General features: G+C 38.2%; 1 protein-coding gene across 1 annotated transcript in view; it reads left to right on the plus strand.

The window, feature by feature from the left end:
* Window positions 1-17,083, plus strand: part of arhgef3l (Rho guanine nucleotide exchange factor (GEF) 3, like) — a gene marked incomplete at its 5' end in the record, with an annotated part of 159,939 nt that overhangs the window by 2,811 nt on the left and 140,045 nt on the right. Inside the window, one exon of the mRNA XM_028813652.2 lies at window positions 4,488-4,532. Coding sequence (XP_028669485.2) covers window positions 4,488-4,532 — 45 coding nt within the window. The remainder of the gene's footprint in view (window positions 1-4,487; window positions 4,533-17,083) is intronic.

Here is a 17,083-nt window from a genome sequence, read left to right on the forward strand (position 1 = left end):
ACTGTAGCTCTGCCCAGTGAGGAAACAGGACTCATTTTGTAGAAGCACAATGTAAGAAAAGCTTTCAGGAAAGTGAATATCAGGAAGTCAGCAGGTTCAGATGGCATTCCAGTATGTGTTATTAAAATCGGTGCCTATCAACTTGCACCAGTGCTCATGGTAATATTTAATATCTCTGTCATACCAATGTGCTTCAAAGGGTCCTTTTCCTATACCAGAGAAACCTCACCCAACCTGCCTGAATGACAACCAATATTGAATTAATACCTATTGCAATGAAGTGATTGAGCAGTTAGTCAAGAATCACATATGTTCTTCATTGCTTAAAGAACTAGATCAATTACGTTTCACATATTGCTCCAGTAGATCCTACATACAGTACTGGTCCGCCTGGAACAACAGGAGAGGGAATTCTATTTATAGACTATACTTCAGCATTTAATTCAATAAAACTCTCTAAGCTCAATTCCAAGCTCAGTGGCCTGCATCTGAAAACTTCACTGTGCACATAGTTCTTAACTTCTTGACATTCAGACCCCAAGTTGTTCAAACTCATACTCAACACAGGAACTCTACAGGGCTGTGTTCTGAGCCCTCTGCTGTACTTCCTCTAAACATATGATTGCATGGCTGTATATGACTCTACATTATTACCAAGTTTGCTGATGACAGAGCTCTGGTGGGCCTTATCTCTAACAACAATGAGCAAGCTTACCTGGATTAAGTGGAGAGTTTGTCAAACTGATGTCAGGACAAAAGTCTTCTTGTATCAGCAAGACAAAGGAGCTGATTGTGAACTTTGAGAAAACAGCAGAGGCACTACAAGCCCCTCAGAATTATCAAAATGCAGGGGGAGATGGTTTATAGTTTTAGATACCTCAGTGTCCACATTACAGAGGACACGACATGGTCCAAGCACATTGACACCTTGATGAAAAAGGCACAATGTCTGTATCATCTCAAATGCCTCAGATTTTTTAGGCTGTCCTCCTAGATACTAAAGAATTTCTATAATAAGAATCAGAAGTAACTTTATTAGCTAGGTAAATTAATGTGTCTTGATACTATTTGTCCAACATACAATAATAGCACAAAATATGAAAGTATGAATATGAAAAATAAAGTGATAAAATATGATGCAGCATACAAGTGCAATACAAAAAATAAAGAGATAGTAGGATTAAAATGTACAGGAAGTTTAGAGTGCAGGTATGCATACAGTAAAGACTGAGTAGAAGCTGAGACCCAATTAGTCAGAATAACTGCAAATGGAAAAAAACTGTTTCAGTGAAGTGTCATTTTAGTTTTCATTGCATGAAGACATTTTCTGGATGGAAGTCTTTGGAACAGGTGTTGTCCTGGGTGAGTCAGATTACCAATGTTCTTTGCAGCCCACTTCCTTACCCTGGACTCATGTAGGACTTATATGTGAGGTATGTTACAGCCTTTGATCTTTTAACAGGCTCTGATGGTGTGTGGCAGATTGGCCTTAGCCTGAATAGAGGCATCAGCAAATCAGGCAATTATAGAAGAAGTCAGAATAGACTAGACCAGTGGTCCCCAACCTTTTTGACAGCAAGGACCACTTTATTAGATGCAAATTTTTCCACGGACCGGTCGGGGGGGGGGGGGTGGGTGTGGGGGGGGCAATTTTATACACAATTTACATAACATTTCTTTTATTATTAAGTTATTAAGCAGTTTGCATACGTTTGCAACCTGAGATTTTTCTTCTTTTTTGCATATAACAAAGACATATGCTTTGCATTTGCCATTCCAACAGATTGCACATCACAAACATTACCACTGTTATCGTTTTTTTCTTGTCTGCCGTTTCTATAGGAGGGTGACAATGAGTTAAATTCCAATGGATGTTTTTAAAATGTTGACAAGCAATAAGCAAAAGGCATCACTGAAAACCACAGAAAACAAAAACAGCAAAAAAAAAAAAAAAACAGTACGAGGAAAGTTCGAAGAAAGAATTTTTTTTTACAATGTTTCTGTTTGGAGATCGTTGTGCAAACGTGCACATCTGAGCTGCGACCACAGATCTAACTGCTCTGTGAATGATTCATTCAGGCATTTCAAGGTCACTTCGTTGTAATGAAAGCATCTGCTGAATGTACTTCGTAGTAACGCGATTTCTATAGACTCGTGTCATATGGGGAAACTGTCGGGACCGTAACAATACTTTGTTGTAATACTCTCTCACCTCGGTCTCTCTCCTCTCTCTGCACCGCTGCAAGGCCCCGCCCGCCAAGCGTTCTGAAAAGTCTGAGTGAGTCTCCGTTGCCGGCAGTTCTCTCGCGGCCCGGCTGTCAGACGGCTGCGGCCCGGTAGTGGGTCGCGGACCGGTGGTTGGGGACCCCTGGACTAGATGATGGCTGTATACTGTAGAATTGGACCAATATTGCTTGAGACTAACTTAAGTTCTTCAGTTGATGCAAAAAGAACATTTTGTTGATGTGCATCTTTGAAATTAATACATGTGATGTTATTGTCCCACTTAAGGTTTTGTGACAGCACAGTGCCTAGAAACTTAAATGACTCTGTCATCCCACCATCTGAGCCATTTATAGGAAGTGATAGGTGAGCAGGTGACTGTTTCCTGAAATATATGGTAAATCCAGCATTGAAAGTATCCTGACAGGATATATTAACACCTATTAACAACAGGACTGCAAGGATGTGCAGAAAGAGGTGCAGTCAGATGAACACATTAATGGGTATGCACGTTTCAACTTCCAGGACATCTATGCCAAGCAATGTCAGACTAGGGCAAAGAAAACTATCTAAATTATCTATGATACCAGCCATCCAGCCTCTTCTCTGTCCTGCGATCGTGGAAATGCTACTGCCACCTGAAAACCAGTTCAGATAGATTGCGAATGAGTCTTTTCCACAGTCCATCAGCATCCTAAATGAGAACAGTGTCTAGAGCTATATGAATTACTATTGATAATTTGTTTACTTTACATTTTTAAAAATATAATAATATAATGCCTTCATTGTCCATGTTGTTTTATAGTATTGGGTATTTAGTATTTATTGTCTTTTGTATTTTGTAATGCACAGTTTAAGAGTTGAGTAGCTAAGCTTTACATAGTGTACTGTGTATAATTGTATTTGACAAATAAAATTTGATTTGATGAGAAGCTATCAATGATGCACAGAAATGCTTTCCAAAATGTCAGCACTCATTTAAAAAATTGGCAGTGCAATAAGATATGAAAGTTTGTGAACTATTTCATAACAAAACTAACATTCCTCATAAAACCCCAAAACAATTGAGAATAATGCTAAAAATATGCAATAGTAAACCAGAGGAAAAATAAAATGCACTTGTGTTCAAGTTGGTATTGCTTCTGTATTTGTTTTATTTTTGTTTGATAATGATAAATATTTCCTAATGTTTCTTACCAGGTCTTCATTAGTTGACATAGGATGAAACTATTCTTTGTGTCCTTTTTAAAGATTATGTAAATTACAAATACCAAACAGCTGGGTTCACAACTGAGCTAATCTTGCAAAACACTACTTTTTATATAAATAGGTGGTGTCATCAAACAGTGATAAATTCATTCTGCATAAATTCACATTTGGATCTAGAGTAAGAACAGGTTTGAGGGATATAATAGTTTAAATCCAGTAATTATACATAATCTAGCTAGACAAGGAATTTTATTTAGATAGATTCAACGTTATTGCCATTGTACAAATACAACAAAATGCAGTTTGAATTTAACCAGAAAGTCAAATAGCAGAGTTAGGTGCAATATGCAGGTGGTGCAAATAGTACATTAAAGAGCAATAGTCAACAAGGTACAATAAGGCAGCATACAGATGAGAATCTATATTTGTATAATATTTGAATTTGTGGGTGGTGTTTTTTACAAGGAAGAAAATATTAATATCGATATGAATACTAATCAATTTGTACAGATATATGATATGAAGAAATACTGATATATAAAATAGTTTTGTACAGAATAGATGCATGTAAATAGATGAAAATATACATAGAGTGCAGTCAGAAATTATTGATACTTAGCAACTTCAGCTATTACATGGTAAGGGTTGAGAGTTCAGATTGGTGATGGTGTTATGAAAAAACTATTCCTGTGCATGTTGGTGCAGGACCAATACCACCTCTCTTATAAAGGAGGGTAAACAGTTCATGGCTGGGGTGAGAGGCATCCTTGATGGTGCTGTGAGCCCATAGCAGACATTGTGTGTGCTGCAGGTCAGTGATAGTAGTTAGTGGGATACAGATGATGTACTGGGCAGTTTTCACCACCAGTTGCAAAGCCTTCCTGTCAGCTACAGAGCAGTTGACATACCACACCATAATGCAGTTAGTCAATATGCTCTCAACAGTGCAGCGGTAAAAATTCAACAGAATCCAAGGAGACAGGAATGCTTTCTTTAGCCTCTGCAGAAAGAAAAGTCGATCATTCATTTAAAATAATTTCAAGTTCTCTCTGTAGGTGGAACAGGACACTACTATCACAAGAATAAACCAGGATGAGGAAGTAAGTAAGGTTATTTATTTATTTATTTTTATCTTTATATTTTATTTTATTAAAATCAGAAAACATTCCATACATGCAAGTCAAGTTAACAAAGCTGGTTTGAAACAAATCAACCACCATCCTTAGAAAGAGAGCTATGTGAGCAGAGTAGCACTTTAATAATAGTAAAACTATGTAAATAAATAAAAATAGATACAATAGATAAAGAGGGGAGAGAATCCACTTCCTCAATGTAAATGCTTATTTTAAAATGTTATTTATCAGATTCTGCCAGGTTTTGAAAAAATACAGATCCTCTAAGTGAGAATTAGATTTTTTCCAACTTTAGATAATATATAAAATCAGTTATCCACTGATTTAAAAGAGGCTAGTTAGGATTCTTTCAGTTGAGCAAGATAAGTCTAAGTGCCAATAGTGTTGTAAAGGCAATTACAGTTTGTTTTCTCCACTTTACGCCCATCTGGAAGTACACCAAACACAGCTGTTAGTGGATTAGGAGGGATTGTAATGCCCAGGCTGTCTGAGAGGCATTTAAAAATGTTGGTCCAAAATGATGTTAATTTGGTGCGTGCCCAAAACATATGGCCCTGTGAGGCAGGAACTTGATTGCAACGTTCATAGGTTGGATCTTGCCCTGGAAACATTTTTGGACAATTTCAAACGAGAGAGATGCTCTCGATATATAATTTTAAGATGAATAACTGTATGCTTTTTTATAAGAAATTCTCCACTCAGCTAGCTCCCCTCTTATTGGCAACATTTACAGAAGCTAGAGACAACCAAATACTGCCTCAAACATTTCGTCAAGGATTAATCACCGTCTTTCCTAAACAAAATAAGGACTTGTTACAATGTGCATCATACAGACCAATTTCACTCCTGAATAATGAAGTTAAGATACTCTCAAAAATTCTAGCTAGAAGGATGGAGAAAGTGCTGCCCTCGGTAATATAACAGGATCAAACTGGATTTGTTAAAGGCCGACACCTATCTTCCAATCTCCGACACTTGTTTAATGTTATATATTCACCAGCAAAATCAAACACCCCAGAGATATTACTATCATTAGACGCAGAAAAAGCATTTGATATGACTGAATGGAACTACCTTTTCACTGCATTGGAGAAATTTGGGTTTGGCCTGAATATTTGTGCATGGATCAAACTACTGTATACCAATCCAGAAGCCTCAGTTTGTATTAATAACATTTGCTCAGACTACTTTAAGCTAGAACGTGGTACCAGACAAGGATGTCCCTTGTCGCCACTGCTGTTTGCAATCGGCAGATCGCCAGGGGATTGTCAGATAAGGACTGGAACAGAAAATTTCTCTATATGCAGATGATATGGTTTTATATATATCAGACCCAGAAAACACTGTCCCTGCAGTTTTAACAGCACTAACAGAATTTCAAAAGATATCTGGTCTTAAAATTAATCTTAATAAAAGTATACTCTTTCCAGTGAATTCACAAGCATATAATATTAGAGTGGACACCCTACCTTTTACCATAGCAGATGAGTTTAAATACCTAGGGGTAAATATCACAAGTAAACATAATGCTCTTTATCAACAAAATTTTGCCGTCTGTATGGAAAAAATTAAGCAAGACTTACATAGATGGTCAACCCTTCATCTCACTCTAGCCGGAAGAATTAACATTGTTAAGATGAATATCCTTCCTACACTTCTTTTTTATTTCACAACATTCCAATATATATCAATAAATCGTTTTTTAAACAGTTAGATTCAACAATAACTTCATTCATTTGGAACTCAAAACACCCACGTATCCAAAGAGCGACCCTACAACGACCTCAGGCAGAAGGTGGCATGGCTTTACCTAATTTTCAGTTTTATTACTGGGCAGCAAACATACAAGCCATAAAAACCTGGACACAAATAAATGAACATACACAGGCTTGGTCCGCAATAAAAGTAAAATCCTGTAGTACTTCTTTATACTCCCTGCTCTGCTCTCCAATAAATGTAAGTTATCGCAAATATACTAATAACCCAATTGTGCTTTACTCACTCAGAATATGGAACCAACTTAGAGAGCATTTTATGATGGAAAATCTTTTATCTGTGACACCTCTGCAAGAGAACCACCTCTTTCAACCCTCGCAAACATATCCAGTTTTTAATACCTGGAAAAGTTTTGGGATTAAAATGCTCAGAGATCTTTATATAGACAACATATTTGCATCTTTTGAACAATTAAGTTCCAAATTCAACCTCCCAGCTACACATTTCTTTCACTATCTTCATATTAGAAATTTTGTTAAACAGAAACTGTCCGATTTTCCTCACCTCGTACCCTCCACCATGCTGGAAAAAATACTGCTCAATTTCGAGGAATTAAACACCATTTCCACATTATATAAAATCCTATTGGAGTCCCTACCTTTCAAAGATCCAAGAGGACATTGGGAAGAAGATCTCTTAATCAATATATCAGAAAAGGAGTGGAAGGTAGCAAAGCAGAGAATTCACTCAAGCTCCATATGCGCAAAGCATAGAATTATTCAACTAAACATTATATATCGACCCCATCTGTCTCGCTTAAAACTGTCCAAAATGTTTTCAGGGCAAGATCCAACCTGCGAACGCTGCAACCTAGCTCCTGCCTCACTGGGGGGTATTTTTCGTACGTCGCTTAAATCATCCAAGATCAGGTGCCTCATCTTGGATAAGTTAATGCCGGAAAAACTCATCCAGATAAGCCGGTTTTTCAAACACAGCCGTGTATTAGATTACTCTAGCTGGATCTAATCATACGAGATGAATGTGCGCGCCCGTGCTGAGTGAAAAGCCCATATATATTGTGTCTAGAAAACATGATCAGCAAGTCTTTGATAGGCTGTAACAAAATGACGAAAGAACGAGCGCATTTTTTTTTCACACATACGGTGCAAGACCTTTTATTCGAAGGACATGAAGAATTTCAAGATTTAATATGCACAAGGGGTAACACTGCAAAAGCAGCCCACACCAGAAAAGACGGCTGGCAAAAAGTGGCCGACAAATTAAACGCTAAGTAGTGTGCATTGTACTTACTGAAAGCAGCGTTTCATTTCTATGTTTCAGATTAATTATTATTTAATATGTCATAATTCCAGATCAAACATGAGCACAAGGAGAACATGGAAACAGGTTAAAGTGAAGTACAAGAATATACTTCAAACTAGTAAATATTGGTATATAACTATTTAAAGGATTGTTGACATAAATAATCATATATAATATAAAAAAACATTAATTTTAAAGCTAATAAGAAGGCAGACAAGCGAAAAACAGGTGGAGGTCCACGCGGTCCACACCTAACCCCTGCAGAAGAGTTGGCTCTCCAGCAAAATGCCCATCGCCCTGTTTCTGAGGGCATTTCAGGGGGAAGCTCCTCCTTAGAACCAGTGGCAGGATGCAGTGGTCACTTCATTTCAGGTAAAGGATGGTCATTGCATATATTTGTCCTCCATGTTTGCCATAGGTATATTCCATATAGCTCTCTTTTTTGTTGGGTCAGTTGCAGGGAATATCATATCCCTTGAACCTGTGTCTGACCAACGAGATATTGACGAAGGTCAAATATTTGATGAAGACACTGTGTCTGATTATTCATCAGGAGGAGAGGTACATTTTCCAAATAATGTTTGATCAAATTCCACTGTGATCAGTCCCATGTGCCCCAATCACATTTGGAAGTCCTGGTAATGAGAATGTTAGGCTGATTGAGATTCTTCATGGAACTGTGGGTGTTTTTACTTGTGTATTACCTACCTGCAATGGCATGAAACACCTCTTTTATTGTCTGCACACGCAGGTGCCCAGGAAACAGTATGAAAACCCGAAGGAAATAATTCAGAGCCAAACAGACTTTACGAATTGCCTGGCAAACTGCACTTTTAGTTAGATTTTCCGCATCACCTACAGTATATAAAAAAGTGCCGCTTGTAATAAACCTCAAAGCAATGCATACTGTCTGTGTGGTTGTGAGAGCCCGACTTCTCCGAGTTTGACTTCGAATATAAGGTGCTAATAAATCTTTGAGGTACAATATTCCCCCTCGGCTAAAGCGGTATCTTTCGAAAAGAATTACCTCCAGGAGAAATAAAGGATCTTGCCAATCGCGCAAAACCCTCTCTATATGAAATTCTCTTCGTATAGTTTGCGCACCAATATCAATTGGTCGCTCATTCATGAACGGTGAAGCCATGACTGGATGACTTCCACGCACCGTCACCGATTACGTGTGTAAACTAATCCTTGTTTACATAGAACAAACCTGCTCCGAGCAGGTTTGAGGATTAGGATGTGTTGCTATGACAATACTTCCAGCAAGAGTTTCGAAAAACCGACAGATCCAGGATCAGGCCAAATCGTCAACAATTACATCCGGCTAAACGAGTAATCCACGTATGAATAATACCCCCTGGGTCACATGTTCTGGGCCTGCACCAAACTAACATCATTTTGGACCAAAATTTTTAAGTGCCTTTCAGACAGCTTTGGTATCACAATTCCTCCTAACCCATTAACAGCTGTGTTCGGTGTTCTTCCAGACGGACTTGAAGTGGAGAAGGACAAGCAAACAGTGATTGCATTCCCTACACTTTTGGCACGCAGACTTATTCTGTTAAATTGGAAGAATCCTAACTCTCCTCTGATAAGTCAGTGGGAAACCGATGTTTTATATTATTTGAAATTGGAAAAAATCAAATTCTCAGTTAGAGGATCTGTACAAATTTTTTTCAAAACCTGGCAGGATCTAATCAATATTATTTTAGAATAAGAGAAATAACTATTACCGCATTTAATTCCCTTCTCCATCTCTTATTTACCTATATATTTATTTCTCCCTTTCTTTTATTTATTGTTGCCTTATTAAAAAGCCCTAAGCAATTCTCCTTTGGCTTAGCTCTCCTTCTCAGGGGTGGGGTTTTATTTGTCTTCAGTTTTGTTTGGTTATAAATTGATCTATTTGTATGGAATGATTACAATAAAAATTAATAAATAAAAAAAAAAAAAAAAAAAAAAGCAAGACTTGCGTAGATGGTTAACCCTTCATCTCACTCTAGCCGGAAGAATTAACGTTGTTAAGATGAATATCCTTCCTAAACTTCTTTTTTTATTTCAAAACATTATAATATATATCAATAAATCATTTTTTAAGCAATTAGATTCAACAATAACCTCATTCATTTGGAACTCAAAACACCCACGTATCCGAAGAGCGACCCTATAAAGACCTCAGGCAGAAGGTTGCATGGCTTTACCTAATTTTCAGTTTTATTACTGGGCAGCAAACATACAAGCCATAAAAACCTGGACACAAAAAAAATGAACATACACAGGCTTGGTTTGCAATAGAAGTAAAATCCTGTAGTACTTCTTTATACTCCCTGCTCTGTGCTCCAATAAATGCAAGTTATCGCAAATATACTAATAACTCAATTGTGCTTAACTCACTTAGAATATGGAACCAACTTAGAAAGCATTTTAAGATGGAAAATCTTTTGTCCGTGGCAGCTCTGCAAGAGAACCACCTCTTTCAACCCTTGCAAACATATCCAGTTTTTAATGTCTGGAAAAGTTTTGGGATTAAAATGCTCAGAGATCTTTATATAGACAACATATTTGCATCTTTTGAACAATTAAGTTCCAAATTCAACCTCCCAGCTACACATTTCTTTCACTATCTTCAAATTAGAAATTTTGTTAAACAGAAACTGTCCGATTTTCCTCACCTCATACCCTCCACCATGCTGGAAAAAATATTGCTCAATTTCGAGGAATTAAACACCATTTCCACATTATATAAAATTTTATTAGAGTCCCTACCTTTCAAAGATCCAAGAGGACATTGGGAAGAAGATCTCTTAATCAATATATTAGAAAAGGAGTGGAAGGTAGCAAATCAGAGAATTCACTTGAGCTCCATATGCGCAAAGCATAGAATTATTCAACTAAAAATTATATATCGAGCTCATCTGTCTCGCTTAAAACTGTCCAAAATGTTTCCAGGGCAAGATCCAACCTGCGGACGCTGCAACCAAGCTCCTGCCTCACTGGGTCACATGTTTTGGGCCTGCACCAAACTAACATCATTTTGGACCAAAATTTTTAAATGCCTTTCAGACAGCCTTGAGGTCAGAATCCCTCCTAACCCATTAACAGCTGTGTTCGGTGTTCTTCCAGACGGACTTGAAGAGGAGAAGGACAAGCAAACGGTGATTGCATTCACTACACTTTTGGCACGCAGGCTTATTTTGTTAAATTGGAAGAATCCTAACTCTCCTACTGATAAGTCAGTGGGAAACCTATGTTTTATATTATTTGAAATTGGAAAAAATCAAATTCTCAGTTAGAGGATCTGTACAGAATTTTTTTAAAACCTGGCAGGATCTAATCAATATTATTTTAGAATAAGAGAAATAACTATTACCGCATTTAATTCCCTTCTCCATTTTTTATTTACCTATATATATTTTTTCCTTTCTTTTGTTTATTGTTGCCTTATTAAAAAGCCCTAAGCAATTCTCCTTTGGCTAAGCTCTCCTTCTCAGGGGTAGGGCTTGATTTGTCTTCAATCAATTTTTTTTGTTATAAATTGATCTATTTGTATGGAATGATTACAATAAAATTAATAAATAAAATTTTAAAAAAAATAAAATCAAGTCAAATTTTTAAGTGTTTCAAAACTGTTTATTATACAAATGACTGCCATTTGGTGGTGGGAAAGGTACATGATAACATATGAATAAAATGGCCAAACAGTTGCACCTAACAAAAACAAGCTGCTTAAGTGGACTAGCTTTTTTTTTTTTTTCTGGCCATTTTTCTACTTCCATAGTGAATTTCTTCTAATAATATTTGATTTGTGTCTTAGAAAGTCACAAAAGGCACCAACTCATTTTTATCCACAGAAAGGTGTAGATAGATAGATAGATAGATAGATAGATAGATAGATAGATAGATAGATAGATAGATAGATAGATAGATAGATAGATAGATAGATAGATAGATAGATAGATAGATAGATAGATAGATAGATAGATAGATAGATAGATAGATACGTTATTAATCCCAATGGGAAATTCACATTCTTCAGCAGCAGCATACTGATACAATAAATAATATTAAACGTTTACCCCCCGGGTGGAATTAAAGAGTCGCATAGTTTGGGGGAGAAACGATCTCCTCAATCTGTCAGTGGAGCAGGACAGTGACAGCAGTCTGTCGCTGAAGCTGCTCTTCTGTCTGGAGATGATACTATTAAGTGGATGCAGTGGATTCTCCATAATTGATAGGAGCCTGCTGAGCGCCCTTCGCTCTGCCACAGATGTTAAACTGTCCAGCTCCATGCCAACAATAGAGCTTGCCTTCCTCACCAGTTTGTCCAGACGTGAGGCGTCTTTCCTCTTAATGCTGCCTCCCCAGCACACCACTGCGTAGAAGAGGGCGCTCGCCACAACTGTCTGATAGAACATCTGCAGCATCTTATTGCAGATGTTGAAGGACGCCAGCCTTCTAAGGTAGTATAACCGGCTCTGTCCTTTCATGCACAGCGCATCAGTATTGGCAGTCCAGTCTAATTTATCATCCAGCTGAACTCCCAGATATTTGTAGGTCTGCACCATCTGCACACAGTCACCTTTGATGATCACTGGGTCTATGAGGGGTCTGGGCCTCCTAAAATCCACCACCAGCTCTTTGGTTTTGCTGGTGTTCAGGTGTAGGTGGTTTGAGTCGCACCATTTAACAAAGTCATTGATTAGGTCCCTATACTCCTCCTCCTGCCCATTCCTGATGCAGCCCACGATAGCAGTGTCATCAGCGAACTTTTGCACATGGCAGGACTCCGAGTTGTATTGGAAGTCCGATGTATATAGGCTGAACAGGACCGGAGAAAGTACAGTCCCCTGTGGCGCTCCTGTGTTGCTGACCACAATGTCAGACGTGCAGTTCCCAAGACGCACATACTGAGGTCTGTCTTTAAGATAGTCCACGATCCATGCCACTAGGTATGAATCTAATCCCATCTCTGTCAGCTTGTCCCTAAGGAGCAGAGGTTGGATTGTGTTGAAGGCGCTAGAGAAGTCTAGAAACATAATTCTTACAGCACCACTACCTCTTTCCAAGTGAGAGAGGGATCGGTGTAGCATATAGATGATGGCATCCTCTGCTCCCACCTTCTCCTGATATGCAAACTGCAGAGGGTCAAGGGCGTGTTGAACCTGTGGCCTAAGGTGGTGAAGCAGCAGCCTCTCCATGGTCTTCATCACATGTGATGTCAGAGCAACAGGCCGAAAGTCATTCAGCTCACTAGGACGTGATACCTTTGGGATTGGGGTGATACAAGATGTTTTCCAAAGCCTCGGGACTCTCCCCTGTTCCAGGCTCAGGTTGAAGATGCGCTGTAGAGGGCCCCCCAGCTCCGATGCACAGACCTTCAGCAGTCGTGGCGATACTCCATCTGGACCCGCTGCTTTGCTGGCACGAAGTCTCCTCAGCTCTCTGCTCACTTGCGCTGTTGTAATTATGCGTGGGGATGTCTTTCCTATGCTGGTATCAGCAGAAGGATGTGTGGAGGGTGCAATACTCCGAGGTGAGAGTGAGAGTGGGTTAGGGTGGTCAAACCTGTTAAAGAAGTTGTTCATTTGGTTTGCTCTCTTCACGTCTCTCTCAATGGTGGTACCCCGCTTCGAGCTGCAGCCAGTGATGATCTTCATCCCATCCCACACTTCCTTCATGCTGTTATTCTGCAACTTCTGCTCCATCTTTCTCCTGTACTGCTCCTTCGCCGCCCTGAGCTGGACTCGGAGTTCCTTCTGCACGCGCTTGAGCTCATGCTGATCACCGTTTTTAAAAGCCCTTTTCTTCTGGTTCAAAAGGCCCTTGATGTCACTTGTAATCCATGGCTTGTTGTTAGCATAGCAGTGTACTGACACTACATACTGTACTTGCCTTTGTGACAATGGCATCATTATTTTTTCACTTTATCTTGAGGACCATCATTTTGTTTTTGTGTTTCATTGACACTGCCATGTTTTGTTTGTGGCCACTAAGATGCTACGTAGTTGCTAGACATGTGATGCTGTTGTTGTGTGACCCAAGGCAGAATGGCAGCCATGATGTTTAAAATCTCCTCACAGTCAAAAGAGTGTTAGAACATTGTGAAAATAAGAGAAGACATTGTAAGAGACTTGTGCTCAATCGATCAACAAAACTTAAGTTGAGAAACTGGTCTTAATTTATCTTTGTAATTGAGAATTTAGTGTAGCCCCATTTTAGGCACTGACTTAAAATTCTCTATTATTTTTGTCTTCATTTCATTTTAAATATAATGACATATTTTATTTCTTTACACAATGCCATCTTGAATTTCATTGGTGCCGTTAACATATGACCTGCCTTCTAGTGTCTTAGTAATGTGTCGTTAATTTCCCTATTGAATGAGAACCTTAGAACAATTTAGATGAGAACAGGCCATTCAGCTCAACAAAGCTCAGCCAGTCCTATCCACTTTATTCTTAAAAAAAAATCAGTTCTAGTTTTGAAAGTCTCTAAAGTTTTACTGTCTACCACACTACTTGGTAGCTTATTCCAAGTGTCTATGGTTCTCTGTGTAAAGAAAAACTTCCTGATGTTTGTGTGAAATTTACCCTTAACAAGTTTCCAACTGCACCCCCATGTTTCTGATGCACTCATTTTAAAATAACAGACTTGATCCACTGTACTAATTCCCTTCATGATTTTAAACACTTTAATCATGTCACCTCTTAGTCTTCTTTTGCTTAAACTGAAATGGCTCAGATCTTTTAATCTTTCTTCATAATTAATCCCCTAGAATGAGCCTAGTCTCTCTTCTCCAGATCTTTTCTAGTGCTACTATGTCTTTTTTGTAGCCTGGAGACCATACCTACACACAGTACTCCAGATGAGTCCTCACCAGTGCATAATAATATCCTCACAGGTGGCGCAGTGGTAATGCTGCTGCTTTGCAGTAAGGAGACTGTGGAAGATTGTGGGTTCGCTTCCTGGTTCCTCCCTGTGTGGATAGCGCTTTGAGTACTGAGAAAAGCGCTATATACATGTAATGAATTATTATTAATAAAGCTTGAGAATAACCTCCCTGGACTTGTACTCCACAGATCTTGCTATATAACCTAACATTCTATTTGCCTGCTTAATGGCTTCTGAACACTGTCGGGAAGTTGATACTGTAGAGTCCACTACGACTCCTAAACCCTTCCTATAAGGTGTACTCTCAATTTTCAGACCTCCCAATGTGTATTTAAACTTGACATTTTTACTTATTATGTGTAATACTTTACATTTACTGACATGAAATTTCATCTACCACAAATCTGCCCAAGCCTGTATGCTGTCCAGGTTCTTCTTTAATGATTTAATGGATTCCAGATCTGCCAATCCACTTATCTTGGTATCATCTGTAAAATTAACCAGCGTGTTACTTATATTCTTATCTAAAGTATTTATATATATATAAAAAATAGCAATAGCCCTAGTACTGACCCCCTAGAACTGAAGAGTGGAACACTACTATTAACATCGGCCAATTCTGATACGTTTCCTTGCACCATCACACTCTGCTTCCTGTGTCTGAGCAAATTTTGCACTCATCTAATAAACATCACCCTTAACTCCCATTTCTTTTAGCTTGATGCCCAACCTCTCATGTGGAACCTCTCAAATGCTTTCTGAAAGTCAAGATAAATAATATATGCTCCACTTAGATCACATCCTTTTGTTGCTTCCTCATAGAATTCTGGCATGTTAGTAAAACATGACTTCCCTGTTCTGAACCCATGCTGACTATAAGAGCCATTTGCTAGTTACTTAAGTTATATAAATGTTTTACTAAATACTAGTGTTGATTACATCTTGCCTGAAGAAGGGGCCTGAGTTGCCTCGAAAGCTTGCATATTGTAATCTTTCTAGTTAGCCAATAAAAGGTGTCATTTTGCTTGGCTTTTCTCTAAATACTAGTGTATAATCTATGGGAGGTTCCTATAACCCCCATTAAGTTGAATTGAATTGGTATATTCTAACTATTTCTAGCTTATTTGACTAAGTATTATTCTCAGTTAGTGATCAGCCTTGTCATGCTTAAGTTGTAGAGGGCACATGGTTTTAAACCATGCCTTGCGTGCCTTATGTGTGTGTTTTGTGTGCCAAGTAACATGAAAGACAAAGCACTGCGTGTATGTGCTGCACGGTATGTTAAAAGTGTACAGAAAAAGAAGAAGTAAAGAATCTTTAAGTATAGAAACAACTAAAGTTTTACAAAAAAAGCTAAGTTTAGAGAAGATACATTTTTTCAAATTTTTGCCTTTTATTCTATGTGTGTAACAGCTTTTTTCTTTATTCTTGTGTGGATTGTTTGCTTTGACTTTTCACTAAATATTTTAAAACAAACATTTGGACTGTGAGATTTCTTTCAGCACGTGTTTTACATGTGCTTGAACTCGCCTTACACTCCTGCAGCTACACTAAAATTTAAAACCAGCCAAGGATTAAAAGAAAGAAACCTGTGTGTTTTAAGCCAACCCTTCAGTAGCAGGTATTGATTTTCAGTCAGAAATAGACCACAAATATGATTGATTACCTAGTCTGATGAAGTACATAAAGGATTTACAAAAACATGAATCTAATTGTGAAAAAATGAAAACAATTATCGAGAATGAGTTCTTCAACCTGAGAATGGAATATAAAAGGTTAAGCGATGAAGATGTATGGAAAATGATACAAAAGGGTATTGATGCTAAAATGAAAACTATACGTACGTTTATGGGAAATATAATGGATTGGGTTTTGGAAACACGCCAAAGTAAAAGCCTCAACAAGCTGCAACCTGACTTTTCTGCAAACCAATTTAAGGATTACAGATTTGCTGATGACAGTGTTTATTGGACAGTGTTTATTGTCTACTAATACTTGTCACTGGCAGCAGGTTGCAAAAAAGCCAGAATGAAGCTCGAAAGCCTTTATGAAAACCAGCTACAGATAGCAGATACATACATGAGGAAAGCCAAAGTGTGGCCGCAAATAAAGCCAAACGATGAAGAAGGTCTGATGGATTATGTGGTCTTTCTTGGCAAATGTACGAACATTATGTACAACTAAAAGGGAGGACAACAATTCTGAAAGTAACGATAACCTTCGGACTATAGTCTCCAAGCTTCCTCAAGATATAATAGCATCATGGCAATGCAAAGTTAAGAGTATTGAAAGGACGGAAGGCAGACGAGCAGTTCTCATTGATCTAGTGAACTTTATGAAAGAATAGGCAACATCAGCTTTGGATCCTTTGTACGGCTCAGCCATTCGAAGCCAAACCTTCAAGAAGGAAAAGGACAAGACTGATCCAGGGAAGTATCCTTCGAAAGGCATCTTGAGAAAAAGCAGTTTTTCTACAAAGTTTTCTGTTGCTGATGAAAAACGGAATACAGACACCTCAGACAAAAAGGCAGTAAACACTATCTTTTTTGCAATGAAAATCACAATCTTGACAAACGCAGTGCAAT

This window comes from Erpetoichthys calabaricus, chromosome 11, assembly GCF_900747795.2.
Source record: "Erpetoichthys calabaricus chromosome 11, fErpCal1.3, whole genome shotgun sequence".
NCBI classification, from domain to species: Eukaryota; Metazoa; Chordata; class Cladistia; order Polypteriformes; family Polypteridae; genus Erpetoichthys; species Erpetoichthys calabaricus.